This window comes from Candoia aspera, chromosome 4, assembly GCF_035149785.1.
Source record: "Candoia aspera isolate rCanAsp1 chromosome 4, rCanAsp1.hap2, whole genome shotgun sequence".
NCBI classification, from domain to species: domain Eukaryota; kingdom Metazoa; phylum Chordata; class Lepidosauria; order Squamata; family Boidae; genus Candoia; species Candoia aspera.
Window position 1 is genome coordinate 104,133,089 of NC_086156.1, and position 19,531 is coordinate 104,152,619.

The window sequence follows — 19,531 nt, forward strand, 5'->3', positions numbered from 1 at the left end:
TCACAGGGACGCTACTCTTCTCCATCCTACATAATGGTGTAATGCCGTATGGTTTTTGTAATTGCTTCCTACATTTCAGGACTAAAGGCTTTCCCTGGTGACATCTCTAATTAACTCTTTTTCCTCTCCTATACAGATTCCTGAAACTCAAAAATGTAATATTTTAACAATAGAGCTATTATCCATAAAGTTACAGCACAATTAGACTGAAGGAGAAAAATCTATGTAATTCTCATGCCAGCTCTATCCTATTTCCATTGTCACTACCCAAAACAGATACTGAGAGACTGATAGAGGGTTTCAAATCTTCTAAAAGGCACTTCACAGTGTGCTTGTCTGATGTTTCCATTCCTTTACCTAATAGGGGTAAAATCAAATCGGTCTGAATGCCCCTGTAAACTCTGAAGGAGAGTGGTTCATGGCTGATGGTCTCTCTCTCATGAGTGCCACCGGGTGGGCCCCCTCCGTTGCTGTAATTTCACCCAAATTAACTAACCACCAAGGGGAAACATTTGACAGTCATGGAGATATTTTCTGTTTGGCCTCTGCTGCTGGCTTACTGGGCTTCCTATTGCTTACTAAGTTCCACATAACAAATCAACCTACGAGTGGGGGAAAAAAGGCTGTTAGCCGGCTCTTAAGGTCTTATCTTAAATCTCAAACCAGGTAGGTCGTGTGTACTGTACAATTCGATCTAGTTGGTTGGGTATGCTGTGGGTCCCGTCAGCCAGGGAGTGTCAGCTGGTGAGAACTAGAAGGTGGGCCTTCTCTTCCATAGCGCCTACCCTTGGAACATCCTCCCTCCAGAAACTACGATGTCCCCGACCCTGCTGGCCTTCCGTAAGGCCGTGAAGACCTGGCTTTGTGCCCGGGCCTGGGGCCTCGAGCGTGTGTATGGTCCCATCTCATGCCTGTATTGATATCCATGCATTGCTTACTTGGCAGCCATGTATATTTGTTTTGTATTTATTTTATATTTTAACTGTTTTAATTGTAATTGTTTTCATTGTTTTATAGTTTTATTGTTGTAAGCCGCCCAGAGTCACTCGCTGAGATGGGTGGCTATAGAAATCTAATAAATAAATATAAATAAATAAATAAATTCCACTGAATAACAAGGATTGACATATTAGTAGGGAGAGAAATGAACACAAGATTCTCAGTAACATCTCACCTCTGGTTTACCTTTTATTTTGGGTGCCAGGCACTTTTGTGTGGAAAAAAGGTTGCCTAACTCCCCTCTGCTTTTTTTATAAGATTTTTTCTTGGGGTCAGCAAAGGGTAAGATTTTTTCTTGGATATGAAATATGATGTCTGAAAATTTACTGTCCCTGCTCTCATATCCGAGTGAAGAGAGTTTTGGGGGAAGGGCGTGGAGTCCCCCTGTCCTGGGACTGATACTCTCCAGCCTCTGACGTCAGTGAAGATGGAGAAGAAACCAGATTCCTGATGGAAATATTAAGATAAAAAATATGAGGAGTAAAGGGAAATGACTCAGATGAGAGGAATGACATACAGAGTGCCCTTGACAGAGCGGAAAACGGGGCTGACACCAACAAATGGCTGACCAGTTGGCATCGCAGTGAGGGGTTGGAGTCGATCAATGGTGCTAACCTCACTCTCAAGAGCTAAACTTCCTGAGTCTTTTGCGAATATAAGGATGGGGCAAAAAAGAAGAAGAAGAAGGATTGCAAGGCAACAAAAAGGAATTTACACTTCCTATAGCACACCGACTATAACCCTTGCACTAGCCACATTCAGATGTCACACAAACTTCGTTTCTCTAGATCATCAGGGACTAGAGAGTTGGGAGAAGGTTGTTATTTGCTTTATAATTAGCAAAATGACTGTGTTCCATTTGTGTTTCTTTGGCAGAATCACAGCTGCACAAGGGCTGCTGGGGGAAATATGGTCAGAAGTGCTACACTTTGAAAAGAGCCCTCACAATTCCCCTTGTGCCACTGAAATCTCCGAGATTAGCAATAACAGGGAAAGGGTTGCCATTGGGCTGTCTTGACAGTTTATCCTTGTTTTTTGACCTGCGTTTTAACCAACTTCCTCCTTTTCAGGGCACATTCCCTCTAAGGTCTGTTCAAGAAGAAAAGGTCCTTGCCTTTACCATAGCTCTTTCTGTCGACCATGTACATGAGCAGATGGGATGGTGGCTCAAGACTGCTGGCCTTCAAAACACTTCTGCTCTTCCTTCCAGAGAGGGTCAGTGAGGGTTTGGAATCCATGAGCAGTCAACTCACCAACGCTCCAGCAAAACCTGCCACCTCCAGAGGGGAAATGATACTTGGGGGATTTGTTTCCCTTCTAAATATTGACGAAACCTTACAGAGTTTCACCAAAGAGCCAGAGATTTACTTATTTGGAAAGTAAGTGCATCTTTCTTCTTTGAATTATGTGCATTGCATCTTCAGAGAAAGCTGATAGAATCAAGGCAAGGGGTAGATAATGCAGGTTCAGATCCTGCACCTATCCCTTGGCTGCCACATTCAGCGGAACTAGGAATTTTGAACATGGCTCCCAGAGAGGTGCCTTTAAGTAAACATCCAGAAAACATAAAACTTGGATCGGCTTCTAAATTAATGGACCATCTTTGAGATTTATCAAACATACATTTAGCATACATTCTCAGAATACTGAGTTTCCAAGGCATACTCAAACATTTCTCCTCCACCCATCCCAAGAATCAAAGTCTCATAGAGCTCATTTAAAATAGGGCCATTGGACTCTCCATCTTTTTCCAATAGAAGAAATACTGGGGCTTTCCGCGTTTTCTCTGACTGGAAAGCAGAATTCAGAAATTGAAACGCAGGATAGTGTAATTATTTACAGGAACCCATTAGGAGCAGTATTTTAAAGGGAATAAAATTCCAAGAGAATTACTTCTGAGAAATTCACTGGAGGCACCCCTCATCAAATGGTTTATTAACTAATTCCAGTGGATGAAGACAATATTTGGAAAAGATTAAAAGATTTGAAAGTAGAGTGTGAAGATGTATCTCCATATTGAGTGTTCACATATATTGATTTAAGACTAGCTGGATGTGAATTTTTACACAGTACTAGTACCAGAAGCAGATAAAGAGATGAAAGAGTTCATCTTTCCACAGAAAGAAAGAAGGAAGTTGCAAAACATCATACAATGGGTGAACTAAAGGTTTATTTTTTATACGTGAGCATATAATTCACATATATCCCCCCAAAGTTGACTTGAAAAGTTGATATGCTGCTGAATGTGGATTTCCTGTTCACATGAAAAGTAAATCTGATTCTTGGTTTACAGTCTTTGGAAAATCCAAAATTACTCCCCTCTGCACAAATTGCTGGAATTCCCTACCTTATTAAAACTAGTTTGCTTCTATGGCTGGTATAACTATATGTCCTTGTGCACTCTCCTTTCAGCATGATGCCAAAAAACTACCAGCACATTCTTTCCATGTATTTTGCCATTCGTGAGATCAACCAGGACCTCCAGCTGTTACCCAACACCACACTAGGATTGGAGGTTTATGAAAACAGTTTCAGTGTCAGGCTGGCCAGTAAGCACCTTCTAGATCTTCTCTTTTTGAAACAAAGGAATCCCATCAACTACAACTGTGTCAGAAGGAGGAGGAGGAACCTCTTGGCTATCATTGGTGGCCTCACCTCCCCAAACTCCATCCACATGGCCCACGTCCTGAATACCTACAAGATTCCACAGGTATGAGCATTTTCCACAGATCAAGATGGAGTTTCAGAAAGAGTCTGCACAGAATAGGAAATGATGAAAAAGACAGAATGAGAATATACAATGAAGAAACAGGAAAATAATTTCTATTTTGAAAAAATGAATAGTGTCTATCAAAATAATCCAGGAAAATAGATATTGGGTAAAAATAAATGGGGGGGGGGCAAAAAAAGGATTTTATTTGGCAGAGGGAAAAAGCACACCAAATGTTGCATACAGGTACATTTGAGGAATAGGCATTTGGTATACACATTGCCATATCTGGAGGTGTATGACAGCATCTCTGACTTTACTATTTTGCCCAAAGTAGTGACATTTTTCCCTTGGTCTCCTCACAGGCTAAAATTATCCTTCCTAGATGTAACCTTACAACTGCCCAATTCCAGGAGGATTTGTAAGGAAGTGTTAAGACTATCCTGCCCTCCAACAGCTTTTGTGCCATCTTTATAGGAAAAAGTCTCCTAGGGAGTTTTCAGACAAGAAAAACTTGGTCATTGCTAAGGAAGGTTGCATCTTTATATTGAGGGAAGTGTATCTGCCCTTCCCCGTTTTATTGTAAACCTCCCTGAAGTGGAGATGGGTGGTGAATACACTTAAATAAATAAATAAATAAATAAATAAATAAATAAATAAATAAATAAATCTTAATGGTGCAAAAAAGGGTGGGCTGAAAATTATTCATAAATCATTTATTACCAGTCAAAACCTACATTAGCAGCAGTGATCTAAGAAGATCTCCGCTTCTTGCTGAATTTGAGTACCCATCAGTTTCAGCCAGTACATCCAGTGATCAGGAATGACGGAAACTGAAGTCTTCACCCTTCCCAGTTGTGAATGGGAGCCCACATTCTCAGGGTCTCATGTTGTGAACATTATGATCTTCTTCCATGTAAATCTTGATGGTAATGCTTGGTTATGTGCAATTCACTCGTAATGTTTAAGTAGAATCCAATGTTCTGGGGAGAATGGAAAAGCTTTATGTTCCTCAAGAGAAAAGGATGCACTTGTCAATTTAATTTTCAATGCCTCTTTCTCCTAAAAAGCTCAGTTATGGCTCCTCTGACCCAGTCCTGAGTGATAAAAGGCAGTTCCCTTCCTTCTTCAGCATGGTTCCCAATGAAAACTTACAGTATGAGGGGATTGTTCAGCTACTGAAGCATTTTGGATGGAACTGGATTGGCCTTTTGGTATCTGAGGATGAGAATGGGGAAACCTTTCTCCAAAATCTCCAGCCAAAGCTCTTCCAGAATGATATTTGCATTGCTTGGATGCAGTTGATCCCACTTCTGATAAATTTGAGATTAAATAAACAGTCTCTTCTTGCGACACTACACGAAATAGGAGATGCCCTCTTAGAGAAGAAAATCAATGTGTTCCTTGTCTCTGGGAGTGCCCAATCCATGGAGGGTCTACAATGGGTTCTACATTCTTCTGAATTTGTTGATATGACCCCAGTAGATCACAGAGTCTGGATCACAACATCCCAGTGGGATTTCACTGCTGTTTTATTCTCAGGGGGGAGTTTCCCAGCACAAACCTTCAATGGGTCCTTATACTTCTCACTCCACACAAATCGGGTGCCAAGATTTCAGGAGTTTCTTGAGAGCATAAACCCTTTTTCAAATCGCTTTCCTGACATGACTTGGTTCTGGGAGTCTGCATTTCGCTGTTCATTCCGCCCAGATCGCAAAGGAGCAAATCGCTGCACTGGGAGAGAAAAACTGGGGAGTCTTCCTGGCTCTGTCTTTGAAATGACCATGTCTGGAGAGAGCTACAACATCTACAATGGGGTTTACTCTGCAGCACATGCTTTGCAAGCAATGCGTTCAAGAAGAGCAAAGGCAGCTTCCCTGAGGAATCAGGATGGGGCAAATCTTTGGGAGGTTCAGCCATGGCAGGTATGTCATCAGTCACACAAATACACAGATGCTGCCAAAGATCACAAAATTTGAGCGCACAGAACTAAAATTGCTGTGGTTTGTCTCCTCAGTCTTTGTTATGGGGCCTGTCCCATTCTCATTTGGGAAACAACGTATATGTTCCTGCTAAGTAGCCCTGCTGCTCTTGCTGCAGGATTATTTATACACACATGCGTAGAGAAAAGGTTTACAGATATGCCATCATACACTTCAGCATCTGCTGCGGTAGTCATGAAGAAAGATGGTGGGCACGTGCTGTGACTGATTGAAGGGTATGTGCTGCTTGAGTAGAAAAGAAAATGAATGGTTTCACAAAATCAAAAGTTGCACCTATTATAAGTTATATATTCTCAGCAAGTTCATCACCCTGCCCGGCTTATGTGGCCTCAGAAATCAGCAGGGTTGGGCCCAGAATATACGTGGAGGAGCAACCATAAGCAAATATTATTTATTAATTTCTTAATCAAATTTATCACCACCCATCTCCCAAAAGGGACTCTGGGCAGTTTACAATAAAACATAAATAAGAAAAATATAAAACTGTGAAATACTATATAATATAGTGAAATAAATATGATAAAAACGCCAATGGCTGAAAGTTCTCTGTAATTTGCAAGCAGAGCAGGGTCCTTCTAAGAAACTAACCATCCCCAGGAATGGCTACTCTCTTTCCCGCCCCAGGCATGATAACAGAACCAGGTCTTTAGTTGTTTCCTAAAGTCCAGGAGGGAGGGAGCCAATCTCACTTCCGGGGGAAGGATATTCCAAAGGGCAGGGGCTGTTGCAGAGAAGGCCTGCCTCCTGGACCCTGCCAGATGGAATCCTAATATTGACAGGCTCCATAGCATGCCCCCTCTGCATGACCAGGAGGGACGGGTTGATCTGATGGGGAAGAGACGGTCCCATAGCTAACCTGGACCCTTGCCATGTAGGCCTTTAAAGGTGATAGCCAACACCTTGAATTGGACCCAGAAGCATCCTGGCAACCAATGCAGCTCGCAGAGCAAAGGGGTGACATGTGCTGATCTTGGGAAACTCAAGATCACCTGTGCAGCTGCCTTTTGCACCAGCTGTAGCTTCCAGCTACTCTTCAAGGGTAGCCCCATGTAGAGTGCATTGCAGTAGTCTATATGGGAGATAATCAGGGCATGAGTGACCGTTCGAAGGGCCTCTTGCTCCAGGAAGGGGCGTAACTGGCGCACAACATGAAGTTGCACAAAGGCCCTCCTAGCCACGGCTGCCACCTGCTCTTCGAGCAGGAGCCGTGAGTCCAGGAGGACACCCAAGTTATGCACTGGGTCTGTCTGGGGTAGTGCAACCCCATCCAGAACTAAAGATGACAATTTCCCAGAGATCAAGGAGACATTAATCCATAGCCACTCCATCATCCCCCGGTTCAGCTGCAACCTGTTGTCCCCCATCCAGGCCCCCCCAGCCCCCAGGCACTCAGAAAGGAGGGCCACGGCATCACTTACTTCACCCAGGATGGAGATGTATAATTGGGTATCATCTGCATATTGATGATACCTAACCCCGTAGTGACGGATGATCTCACCCAGTGGTTTCATGTAGATGTTAAAAAGGAGGGAGAGAGTACCAAACCCTGTGGCACCCCACAAAGTAGGGGCCGTGGGCCGGATCTCTCACTCCCTATCAACACTGACTGGGACCAACCCTGGAGGAAGGAGGTGAACCAGCGCAGAACCACACCACCCACCCCCAACTCCCTAAGTCGGTAGAGAAGGATACCATGGTCGATGGTATTGAAAGCCACTGAGACATCAAGAAGAGCAAGGATGGATGCGCTGCCTCCATCCCGCTCCCGCCAGAGGTCATCCATAAGTGCAACCAATGCCATTTCCGTCCCATAACCAGACCTGAAACCTGACTGAACGGGGTCTAGATAATCCGTTTCCTCCAGGACCCCCTGGAACTGCAAAGCCACCACTTTCTCAACCACCTTCCCCAATAAGGGGAGGTGGGAGACTGGGCAAAAAATTGTCCAGTATAGTAGGGTCCAGCAATGTTTTCTTGAAAAGGGGGCACACCAGCGCTTCTTTAAAGGCTGCTGGGAACACCCCCTCCCTCAAGGATGTATTTATCATCACCTGGACCCAGCCACATGTCACCTCCCGAGCTGCTTTCACCAGCCAGGAGGGGCATGGGTCTAATTGGCATGTGGTAGTCCAAAGGACCCTGTCCACTTCCTCAGGTTCAACAGGATCGAACTGGTCCCAGATAACCTGGTAAGTATGTTCCCTGGGTATCTCTTCTGACTCTGTCTCATGCTCGGAATCCAACTCAGTCCGGATCTAAGCGATCTTATCCTGCAGGTGCCCCGAAAATTACTCAGCATAGCCCTGTAGGTGGATTTCTGACTACCCTTTCCCCAAAAGGGATCGGATAACCTTAAACAGGGCCACTGGGTGGCATTCTGCAGACACAATAAGAGTCGAGAAGTACTGGCACTTTGCGGCTCTAAATGCCACAAGGTAGGACTTAATCACCGCTCTAGCTTGTGTTCGGTTGGGTTCGGCTTTTGTCTTCCTCCAGTGGCGCTCTAGGCATCTCTTAACCCTCTTCAAAACCCGCAGCTCCTCTGTAAACCACGGGGAGTGCCGGGTTTGGGTGGGCAAGTGAGGCTGCACAGGTGCAATCCTGTCCAAGGCTCCGGCCGCCTCCCTATTCCAGGCAGCAGCCAGGGCCTCCGCTGGACCATGCAGGAGAGACTTGGGTATAACCCCCAGCTCCCTCTGAAACCCAGCCGGGTCCATCAGTTATCAGGGGCAGACCAATTGAATGGGTCCTGCCTCCCTGCAGAAGGGTGTGGCATGAGAGAATCTCAAGGCCACCAGGGCATGATCTGACCATGACAAAGGGGAAAGATGTAATTCTCCCCTCAGATCAACTTGCCACTGCTCCGACAAGAAAACTAGGTCCAGGGTGAGGCCACTGTCTTGAGTCAGGTCCTGAATAATCTGAAACAGGCCCATGGCTGCCATGGTAGCCATGAACTCCCAGGCTACTTCCAAGGCCTGCCCCAGGGATGGCAGATTGAAGTCCCCCAATACCATAAGCCTGGGGAATTCCACCGCCAGCCCCGAGACGGCCTCGAGCAGCTCAGGCAGGGAGGTTGCTATGCAGCAGGGAGGCTGGTACAATAGCAACACTCCCGACTGTTTTCAGGAACCCAGCTTGAAAAATAGGGTCTCATACCCGGCCACTTGTGGATCAGGACCCCTGACAGCCACTAGGGATTCTCAGATGACAACAGCCACCTCTCCTCCCGTGCTCTGAGGTCACAGCTGATGCCAGACTCGAAACCCAGCTGGAAATATCTCCAAAAGAGCAACATCTCCTTCCATGCCCAGCCAGGTTTCCGTAATACATGCCAGGTCTGCCCCCTCTTCTGTGATCAAGTCACATATGAGGGGGGCCTTGTTGTTTATTGACCTGGCATTACAAAGAAGCAGCCAAAAGTCAGGACAACCACAAGTCTGCTATCCAGGACCAGGGAACATGCCACAGGTAACAAACACTGGGGTTGTCAGCCTCTATGATGACCCACGCTCTGGCTCCTGTCATATCATCCCTACCCGTCACCACCTCAATCACCTGCCCTGCCCTACAACAAGCAGAATCTTGAGATCCATTAGTCCCCACTCCGGGACACCTGAGATCACTGGTTAAGGATAGGGACCCCTCCATTCGTTCACACAACCACAGTTCAACTCAATCACAGGGCGATGAAGGCCCCCCACCCCAGTGCACCAGCTGATGGTCTCGGCACTAGTAGAGCCCAACCACCACCCACACTCACACACTGTGCCTCCCCTCGGCTATCACCGAAATATCACCTCTTGGTTCGACTAGCAATTTAAAAAAAGTAAGACGAGGCAATAAGAAACCATTTCAGGACTCTTGGAAAGGTACCTACATGATTGTTTAGTCCCCAGAAGATCATCTCAACTGGATGGTGCACTTACCTCTTGATATATAAAATTTCCCCTTCCAATTGGTAGGATGTATTTCCATTGTAACATTCCAGATGCATTATACGCATTATAACAGTCCGGACATATGTCACAAGAAGGATTGGAATGAGGAAGGGAAGCTTCCATGATATCCAAGAATATAAATAATAATTATTGGAGAACGTTAGGAAGCCAGATTCAATAGAAGTTCAACAATGCTGTGATTCAGGAAGAGGGGCTATATAGAGAAGCAGTGTTCCATGTCCCCTTGTGATTACCACCATATATAACAATCTGCTTGCTCCCTCCCACTTCTGGGTGGGATGGCATGTTTCCCCCTGTTCTTTAGTTTTCCAACAACTGCTGTTTTGCCCTGCTTATGTGAGAACCCTATCTTCTACTGAGAATGCTTTCTGATCTTGTTTTCTGATCTGTTCTACTTTTCTTCTCCCTCAAATCCAGCTTCATTACTTTTTGGGAAACACCCATTTTAATAACGGTGCAGGAGATGAAATCATTTTTGATGAGAAGGGGGACTTTGACCCTGGATATGACATCTTCAACATGGTCACATTCCACAACAAATCTTTCCAGAGAATTCAGATTGGAAGGATGGTCTCCAAAGCCCCCGATGGGAAGACGTTCATCATCAGTGAAAGTGCCATTCTGTGGAATCACAAGTTTCAGCAGGTGGGAAATTTGGGGGTTCCTTAATTAGTTCAGATATAAAATTATAATTTTATAATTCATAATTTTGTTGTTGTTTATTCATTCATTCACTTCCGACTCTTCGTGACATCATGGACCAGCCCACGCCAGAGCTTCCAGTCGGTCGTCAACACCCCCAATTCCCCCAGGGACAAGCCCGTCACCTCTAGGATATCATCTATCCATCTTGCCCTTGCTCGGCCCCTTTTCCTTTTGCCTTCCACTCTCCCTAGCATCAGCACCTTCTCCAGGGTGTCCTGTCTTCTCATGATGTGGCCAAAGTATTTCAATTTTGCCTTTAATATCATTCCCTCAAGTGAGCAGTCTGGCTTTATTTCCTGGAGGATGGACTGGTTGGATCTTCTTGCAGTCCAAGGCACTCTCAGAATTTTCCTCCAACACCACAGTTCAGAAGCATCTATCTCCCTTCTCTCCGCCTTCCTTATGGTCCAGCTCTTGCAGCCATATGTTACTATGGGGAACACCATTGCTTTAACTATGCGGACCTTTGTCAGTGTGATGTCTCTGCTCTTAACTATTTTATTGAGATTTGTCATTGCTCTTCTCCCAAGGATTAAGCGTCTTCTGATTTCCTGACTGCAGTCAGCATCTGCAGGAATCTTTGCACCTAGAAATACAAAGTCTTTCACTGCGTCTACATTTTCTCCCTCTATTTGCCAGTTATCAATCAAGCTGGTTGCCATAATCTTGGGTTTTTTGGAGGTTTAGCTGCAAGCCAGCTTTTGCACTTTCTTCTTTCACCTTCATCATCAGACTCCTCAGTTCCTCTTCGCTTTCAGCCATTAAAGTGGTATCATCTGCATATCTGAGATTGTTAATGTTTCTTCCAGTGATTTTAACTCCAGCCTGGGATTCCTAAAGCCCAGCATGTTGCATGATGTGTTCTGCGTACAAATTGAATTGGTAGGGTGAGAGTATACAACCCTGCCATACTCCTTTCCCAATCTTAAACCAGTCTGTTGTTCCATGTTCTGTTCTTACTGTTCCTTCTTGGTCGTTATACAGATTCTTCAGGAGGCAGACAAGATGACTTGGTATCCCCATACCGCTAAGAACTTGCCACAATTTGTTATGGTCGACACAGTCAAAGGCTTTGGAATAGTCAATAAGACAGAAATAGATGTTTTTTATTGAAACACCCTGGCTTTTTCCATTATCCAGTGGATTTGGTCCCTAGTTCCTCTGCCTTTTCTAAACCCAGCTTGAACATCTGGCAATTCTCGCTCCATGAATTGCTGAAGTCTGCCTTGCAGGATCTTGAGCATTACCTTACTGGCATGTGAAATGAGTGCCACTGTTCAATAGTTTGAACATTCTTTAGTGTTTCCCATTTTTGGTATGGGGATATAAGTTGATTTTTTCCAATCTGATGGCCATTCTTGTGTTTTCCAAATTTGCTGGCATATAGCATGCATCAAGCATGCTTGACAGCATCATCTTGCAAGATTTTGAACAGTTCAGCTGGGATGCCGTCGTCTCCTGCTGCCTTGTTATTAGCAATGCTTCTTAAGGCCCATTCAACCTCACTCTTCAGGATGTCTGGCTCTAGCTCACTGACCACACCGTCAAAGCTATCCCCGATATTGTTATCCTTCCTATACAGGTCTTCCGTATATTCTTGCCACCTTTTCTTGATCTCTTCTTCTTCTGTTAGGTCCTTGCCATCTTTGTTTTTGATCTTACCCATTTTTGCCTGGAATTTACCTCTGATGTTTCTAATTTTCTGGAAGAGGTCTCTTGTCCTTCCTATTCTATTGTCTTCTTCCACCTCCACGCATTGCTTGTTTAAAAATAATTCCTTATCTCTTCTGGCTAGCCTCTGGAATTTTGCATTGAATTGGGCATATCTCCCCCTATCGCTCTTGCCTTTTGCTTTCCTTCTTTCTTGGGCTACTTCTAGTGTCTCGGCAGACAGCCATTTTGCCTTCTTGGTTTTCTCTTTCTTTGGGATGTATTTTGTTGCTGCCTCCTGAACAATGTTGCAAACTTCTGTCCATAGTTCTTCCAGGACCCTCTCTACCAAGTCCAGTCCCTTAAATCGATTCTTCACCTCCACTGCATATTCCTTAGGAATATTAGTGAGCTCATATCTAGCTGATCTGTGGGTCTTCCCTAATCTCTTTAGTCTGATCCTAAATTGTGCAAGAAGAAGTTCATGATCTGAACTACAGTCAGCTGCAGGTCTTATTTTTACCGACTGTATAGATGTCCACCACCTTTGGCTGGAAAGGATGTAGTCAATCTGATTTCGGTGTTGTCCATCTGGTGGAGTCCATTTATAAAGGCGTCTCTTAGGTTGTTGAAAGAGAGTGTTTGTTATGCACATTGAGTTGTCTTGGCAAAATTCTATTAGCCTGCGTGCTGCTTCATTTTGTTTTCCCAGGCCATGCTTACCTGTAATTCCAGGTGTCATCTGACTGCCCACCTTAGCATCCCAGTCTCCTGTGATGAAAATAACATCTCTTTTAGGCGTGTTGTCCAGTAGATGCTGCAGATCCTCATAGAACTCATCTACTTCAGCTTCTTCAGCATCTGTGGTTGGGGTATATATTTGGATCACTTTGAAGTTAGATGGCTTGCCCTGAATTTGAATTGAGATCATTCTATTGTTTTTTGGATTGTATCCAAGCACTGCTTTAGCCACTTTACTATTAATTTTGAAGGCTACTCCATTTCTTCTGTGGTTCTCTTGTCCACAGTAGTAGATCTGGTGGTCATTTGATGTGAAGTAGCCCATTCCAGTCCATTTCAGTTCACTGATGCCCAAAATGTCTATCTTTAATCTTGACATCTCACCAATAACCACATCCAATTTGCCCTGGCTCATAGATCTTACATTCCAGGTTCCAATGGTGTGTTGATCCTTAGAACATCGGATTCACCGTTCACCACCAGCACTGGCGGCTGCTAGCCGTCCTTTCGGTTTTGAGCTAGCTGTGTCATGACGTCTGGGGCTAGTTGAACTCATAATTCATAATATCCTTGGTTAAAGACGTGAAAATCCAAGTAGAGCATAGTCATAATGTCCTGGAGTCTAGTCATTTTGCTGGATGTTTGTGTTTCTCGTCATGAAAATATTTACAAAGAGAATTTGGTTTCCTATCCTGAGTTGCATCCTGGAATGTTTTATGATATAAGGATATTTGTGTGAATCAGTGTTTTAAAATTCCTTAATATGCTACTAACTTTAAGAAGTTGTTATGGAATTTTTAAAAGAAAATTACAGAATAAATGTAAGGAGCAAATTGCTTTTAAAATGTGATGAAACTTCATAGTAAATATCTCCTATGTATAGAGAATATATATGAGTGGGATATTATTTCTCCATTCTTATAGGAAAGAATAAGCAGGCATGTGGAAAAACTGAGTGAAAGTGCTGAGGCTGGACAAAACAATACAACAATTTTTTTCAAGTGAATATTTCCCTCTTTCTCACAAAACGGAAAACTTATTTGAGAATTTCCTCTCATTTTTAAAATCTACAATATTATTTCCTTGTATAGTTTCCCCCATTTAAATTTCTTCTTAGCTTTCTTGTGGATGCAAAATTATGTCTTCTGCAACAAAGGAAGTAAAATGAGCACACTTTCTGAAAAGAAACAAGGGTTGCTACTGGTGGATGCGCTCTATGTGGCTATGACACAAAGAAACTACACATATACTCCAAATAGCAGAGGCTACCATGCTATCGCCTTTTGTGGTTGTACAATACCAAATAAGTAGGACATGGTATCGTGCAATAGAGGATGGTTGCTACAAAGGTAGAACACTTCCAACGACTATTTATATCATGGGATGTCTTGTGCTCAAAAGGGGTTGCACCCTCCTTCAATTTCGCAAACCAGTTCCCTTTCTAATTTCACTGTTTCCAAATGAAGCGGAGAATATCCAGATGTGGTTGGTGAATGCTACCCATAAACCTTACTGTTGATCATTTTCAGGTACCTCCTCTTGCCAGATGTGTGCAGAGATGCCGCCAGGGGTACAGCAAGGCTGTTCAGGAAGGGAAACAAGCTTGTTGCTACAATTGTACCAAATGCCCCGAAGGAAGAATTTCAGCTGAAATTGGCAAGTGGAAGACAAAAGAAAGAAAAGAATTATAAAGGAGGAACATCCAGAATTTTCAAGTGCATTCTTATTTCATTTTTTCCAATTTTGCTATAGTACCTAGTGAAATATTAAACTTCAGGAACATTTGTTAGCTTACATTCTGTATAAATTGATGTCCTTCACCATGTTGAGAGATGCAGTTCTTTTAAGAAAGAAACAGTGGAAAGTAGCATGGAAACACAGAAATTGAACTTTTGCATTCATGATAGCACAGAATCTTTTGCGAAAGGTTGAGAAAGGATAATTGTGTGAGTGGACTGGGGAGGGTGAATGGCATCACCAGGAGTGTTTTCTCTAAGTTAGTTGTGTACAATGTTCTGCATGTTTGGAAATGACAAGGCCTTCTTCATGTATTTCAGATGCAGACCAATGTGGGAGATGCTCAGAAGACCACTATTCCAATGCAGAAAAAGACCAGTGCCTTCCCAAAGGTTTCAGCTATTTATCCTATGGCGAACCCTTGGGAGTCGCTCTGACTTCCTTGATTCTTTTCTTTTCAGCAACCCTCATTTTAGTGGCAGTGATCTTTCTTCTGCACTGGGACACCCCCATTGTCAAAGCCAACAACAGGAACATCACATGCATCCTTCTCTCCTCTCTCCTCCTCTGCTTTCTCTGCTCCCTGTTCTTTATTGGCTGGCCTGGGGAAGTGACCTGCTTTCTCAGGCAAACTCTGTTTGGCACCATTTTCTCCATCTCGGTTTCCTGTGTCTTGGCCAAAACCATCACGGTAGTTCTGGCCTTCTTGGCCACCAAGCCAGGAAAACGGATGAGGAAGTGGCTAGGGAGAAGACTGGCAGCATCTGTCATTGTCCTTTGCTCCTTTATCCAAGCTGTTATCTGTGCAGCATGGTTGATCACCTCTCCTCCCTTCCCAGAGTTGGACATGCATTCCCTGACTGATGAGATCATTGTGCAATGTAATGAAGGCTCGGATTCCATGTTCTATGTTGTCCTGGGCTATTTGGGGCTGCTGGCCAGCATCAGTTTCACTGTGGCTTTCTTTGCAAGAAAATTGCCAGATACTTTCAATGAAGCCAAGCTGATCACCTTCAGCATGCTTGTGTTTTGCAGCGTTTGGCTGTCCTTCATTCCAGCCTATCTGAGCACCAAAGGAAAACATATGGTGGCTGTGGAGATCTTCTCCATCTTGGCCTCTACCACAGGTCTCCTGGGCTGCATCTTTCTCCCCAAGTGCTACATCATGTTGTTGAGCCCACATCTAAACACAAAAGGACATTTGAACAGGAGGATAGTATAATGACTACTCACAACATTCTATTTTCTGCATATATCAGTGACTAGAAATATCTTTAGGGGAGAGCCCAAAAGTTCTAGATGGCAGACATGGCAAAGCAACTGAAGTCCTTCCTTTTTTTCATGTTCTGGATGTATTTTCCATGGAGTAAAGGAGAAGGGTTTTGATAGCTCAGTATCCACTCTTTGTTTGACACTTTGAAAGCCCACCCCTCTCCAATGCTGCTGCTGGTGATTAAACCCCTTTTATTCTATGTTTTCTCTTCTTATTGCTGACGTACATATTTTATTATATCTCTTTCTCCATGGTTTGATTGATATATAAGTCTTGGTGATAACACTTCATGGTTATTCAGAAAAGGTCTTACTGATTCTTTATTTTCTAACATCCAAACTGTCGCACACATTTATACTGGCATGGTTTTATCATCAAACCCATCTGAGCATGTCATCATGAGAAAACAAACGAGGCTTGCACAGACACACTTACATGAGTCAGTTATAACTTGGACAAGAGACAACTGAATTTTAGCTTTGATCTTGAGCCATAGTTAATGCCTCCTCCCCACTCCTGCTCTCCAAACACAGCCCAGGCTACCCTTTCCCATGTGCTTGATCAGCACAGCCTGGCTGAAAATGCTACTAGTTTTTATTCAGGCTATTTGAGTTTTTACCTGGGCAGAATTTGCCAGGTTTCTAATTCAACAGAGAAACGGCTGGATGGTCATCAGGGAAGGAAGGGTTTTTTCAGGGATGCAGCCCCCATTAGGACATTGTCTCCCGAAGAAGACCTCTCTATCTGGACTCCAAATATTGTTTTTCCTCTGTTGTTATAGCTTTAGGTCTTCCTCTAATCCTTGTTGGGAATGCTTCTATTATGTTTCAGTAGCTGTGACTCACAAAGAGATGGTAGCTGTGAGCCACAAAAAGTTGAGTCTGTAAGATAAATAAATAATTACTGACTAAATGTTATCTTACTACCATGACAGAGAAAAAGCTAATCATAAATCTCTCATCCATGAAAGTCTTTGCCTTGCTTTGAATGTCATTCAGCCTTGAGTCAGGTGCTCCTCAACCCTGCCTATTCTAAAATGCTTCCATGGTCTCTTCTGAGAATGTGCTCCTGCTGACCTTCTCAGCATAATCAATGCTTTATTGGTTTTAGTTTTGGTGTAACTGGAGGATCCAGATTAAGTCCTCATAGAAGGACAATGGACCTTTTGATCCAGGACTTTCGAAGCCTTTTCTCCTTCATTTGGTAGATGTCCATTGGCTGGTTCTAAGGCACCGGAGGGACCAGAGCTCCTTAGGTCACAACCTCCCATCCCACTATTGGAGCTTCTTTCACTTGCAGACAGAGACCCTCCATGAAGAGGTTCTTCCAGCCACAGCAGCTGGGACTTGGGTCTAACTTTTAGTCAGATCCCATGGCCATCCACCAAAAGGTCCAAAGGGCTTCCCAGTGTGACAATGATTTATGGATTGGGATCTCCCAAGAATCAGGATGATGTAGCTTGCCATTTTAGAGAAAAGGAAAAAGTATCCAAGGAGTTTTAATTGAATAGAGCAGACAGTTCTACTTAATGGCTCTGGATGATAATTAATTACATCCAATTAATTCAAAGAAGGGAGGCCGCAGGCTCAGGCCAGTTCACCTCACAGGGACGCTACTCTTCTCCATCCTACATAATGGTGAAATGCCCTATGGTTTTTGTAATTGCCTCCTACGTTTCAGGACTAAAGGCTTGCCCTGGTGACATCTCTAATTAACTCTTTTTCCTCTCCTATACAGATTCCTGAAACTCAAAAAGGTAATATTTTAACAATAGAGCTATTATCCATAAAGTTACAGCACAATTAGACTGAAGGAAAAAAATCTATGTAATTCTCGTCCCAGCTCTATCTTATTTCCATTGTCACTACCCAAAACAGCTACTGAGAGAGTGACAGAGGGCTTCAAATCTTCTAAAAGGAACTTCACAGTGTGCTTGTCTGATGTTTCCATTTCTTTACCTAATAGGGGTAAAATCAAATCAGTCTGAATGTCCCTGTAAACTTTGAAGGAGAGTGGTGTATGGCTGATGGTCTCTCTCTCATGACCGCCACCGGGTGGGCCCCCTCCATTGCTGTAATTTCACCCAAATTAACTAACCACCAAGGGGAAACATTTGACAGTCATGGAGATATTTTCTGTTTGGCCTCTGCTGCTGGCTTACTGGGCTTCCTATTGCTTACTAAGTTCCACATAACAAATCAACCTACGAGTGGGGAAAAAAAGGCTGTTAGCCGGCTCTTAAGGTCTTATCTTAAATCTCAAACCAGGTAGGTCGTGTGTACTGTACATTTCGATCTAGTTGGTTGGGTATGCTGTGGGTCCCATCAGCCAGGGAGTGTCAGCTGGTGGGAACTAGAAGGCGGGCCTTCTCTTCAATAGCGCCTGCGCTCTGGAACATCCTCCCTCCAGAAACTAGGATGTCCCCGACCCTGCTGGCCATTCGTCAGCCATGAAGACCTGGCTTTGTGCCTGGGTCTGGGGCCTTGAGTGTGTGGATGGTCCCATCTCATGGCTGTATTAATATCCATGCATTGCTTACTTGGCAGCCATGAATGTTTTCTTTTGTATTTATTTTATATTTTAACTGTTTTAATTGTAATTGTTTTAATTGTTTTAATTGTTTTATAGTTTTATTGTTGTAAGTGCCCAGAGTCACTCACTGAGATGGGTGGCTATAGAAATCAAATAAATATAAATAAATAAATAAATGAATGAATAAATTCCACTGAATAACAAGGATTGACATAATAGTAGGGAGAGAAATGAACACAAGATTCTCAGTCACATCTCACCTCTGGTTTACCTTTTATTTTGGGTGCCAGGTACTTTTGTGTGGAAAAAAGGTTGCCTAAATCCCCTCTGCCTTTTTTATAAGATTTTTTCTTGGGCTCAGCAAAGGGTAAGATTTTTTCTTGGATATGAAATATGATGTCTGAAAGTTTACTGTCCCAGCTCTCATATCCGAGTGAAGAGAGTTTTGGGGGAAGGGCGTTGAGTCCCCCTGTCCTGGGACTGATACTCTCCAGCCTCTGACGTCAGTGAAGATGGAGAAGAAACCGGATTCCTGATGGAAATATTAAGATAAAAAATATGAGGAGTAAAGGGAAATGACTCAGATGAGAGGAATAACATACAGAGTGCCCTTGACAGAGCGGAAAACGGGGCTGACACCAACAAATGGCTGACCAGTTGGCATCGCAGTGAGGGGTTGGAGTCGATCAGTGGTGCTAACCTCACTCTCAAGAGCTAAACTTCCTGAATCTTTTGCGAATATAAGGATGAGGCAAAAAAAAAAAGAAGGATTGCAAGGCAACAAAAAGCAATTTACACTTCCTATAGCACACCGACTATAACCCTTGCACTAGCCACATTCAGATGTCACACAAACTTCGTTTCTCTAGATCATCAGGGACTAGAGAGTTGGGAGAAGGTTGTTATTTGCTTTATAATTAGCAAAATGACTGTGTTCCATTTGTGTTTCTTTGGCAGAATCACAGCTGCACAAGGGCTGCTGGGGGAAATATGGTCAGAAGTGCTACACTTTGAAAAGAGCCCTCACAATTCCCCTTGTGCCACTGAAATCTCCGAGATTAGCAATAACAGGGAAAGGGTTGCCATTGGGCTGTTTTGACAGTTTATCCTTGTATTGACCTGTGTTTTAACCAACTTCCTCCTTTTCAGGGTGCATTCCCTCTAAGGTCTGTTCAAGAAGAAAAGGTCCTTGCCTTTACCATTGCTCTTTCTGTCGACC

The 19,531-nt window shown here is 43.7% G+C and overlaps 1 protein-coding gene across 1 annotated transcript; it reads left to right on the plus strand.

Annotated features, from left to right (window-relative positions):
- The first annotated feature begins 2,139 nt into the window (after window positions 1-2,139).
- LOC134496818 (vomeronasal type-2 receptor 26-like) lies at window positions 2,140-15,729 on the plus strand. The gene is made up of 6 exons (XM_063302531.1): window positions 2,140-2,378; window positions 3,412-3,709; window positions 4,780-4,923; window positions 10,092-10,319; window positions 14,300-14,426; window positions 14,828-15,729. Exons 1-6 carry the CDS (start codon window positions 2,140-2,142, stop codon window positions 15,727-15,729), a joined length of 1,938 nt encoding a protein of 645 aa, XP_063158601.1.
- The last annotated feature ends 3,802 nt before the right edge of the window (window positions 15,730-19,531 follow it).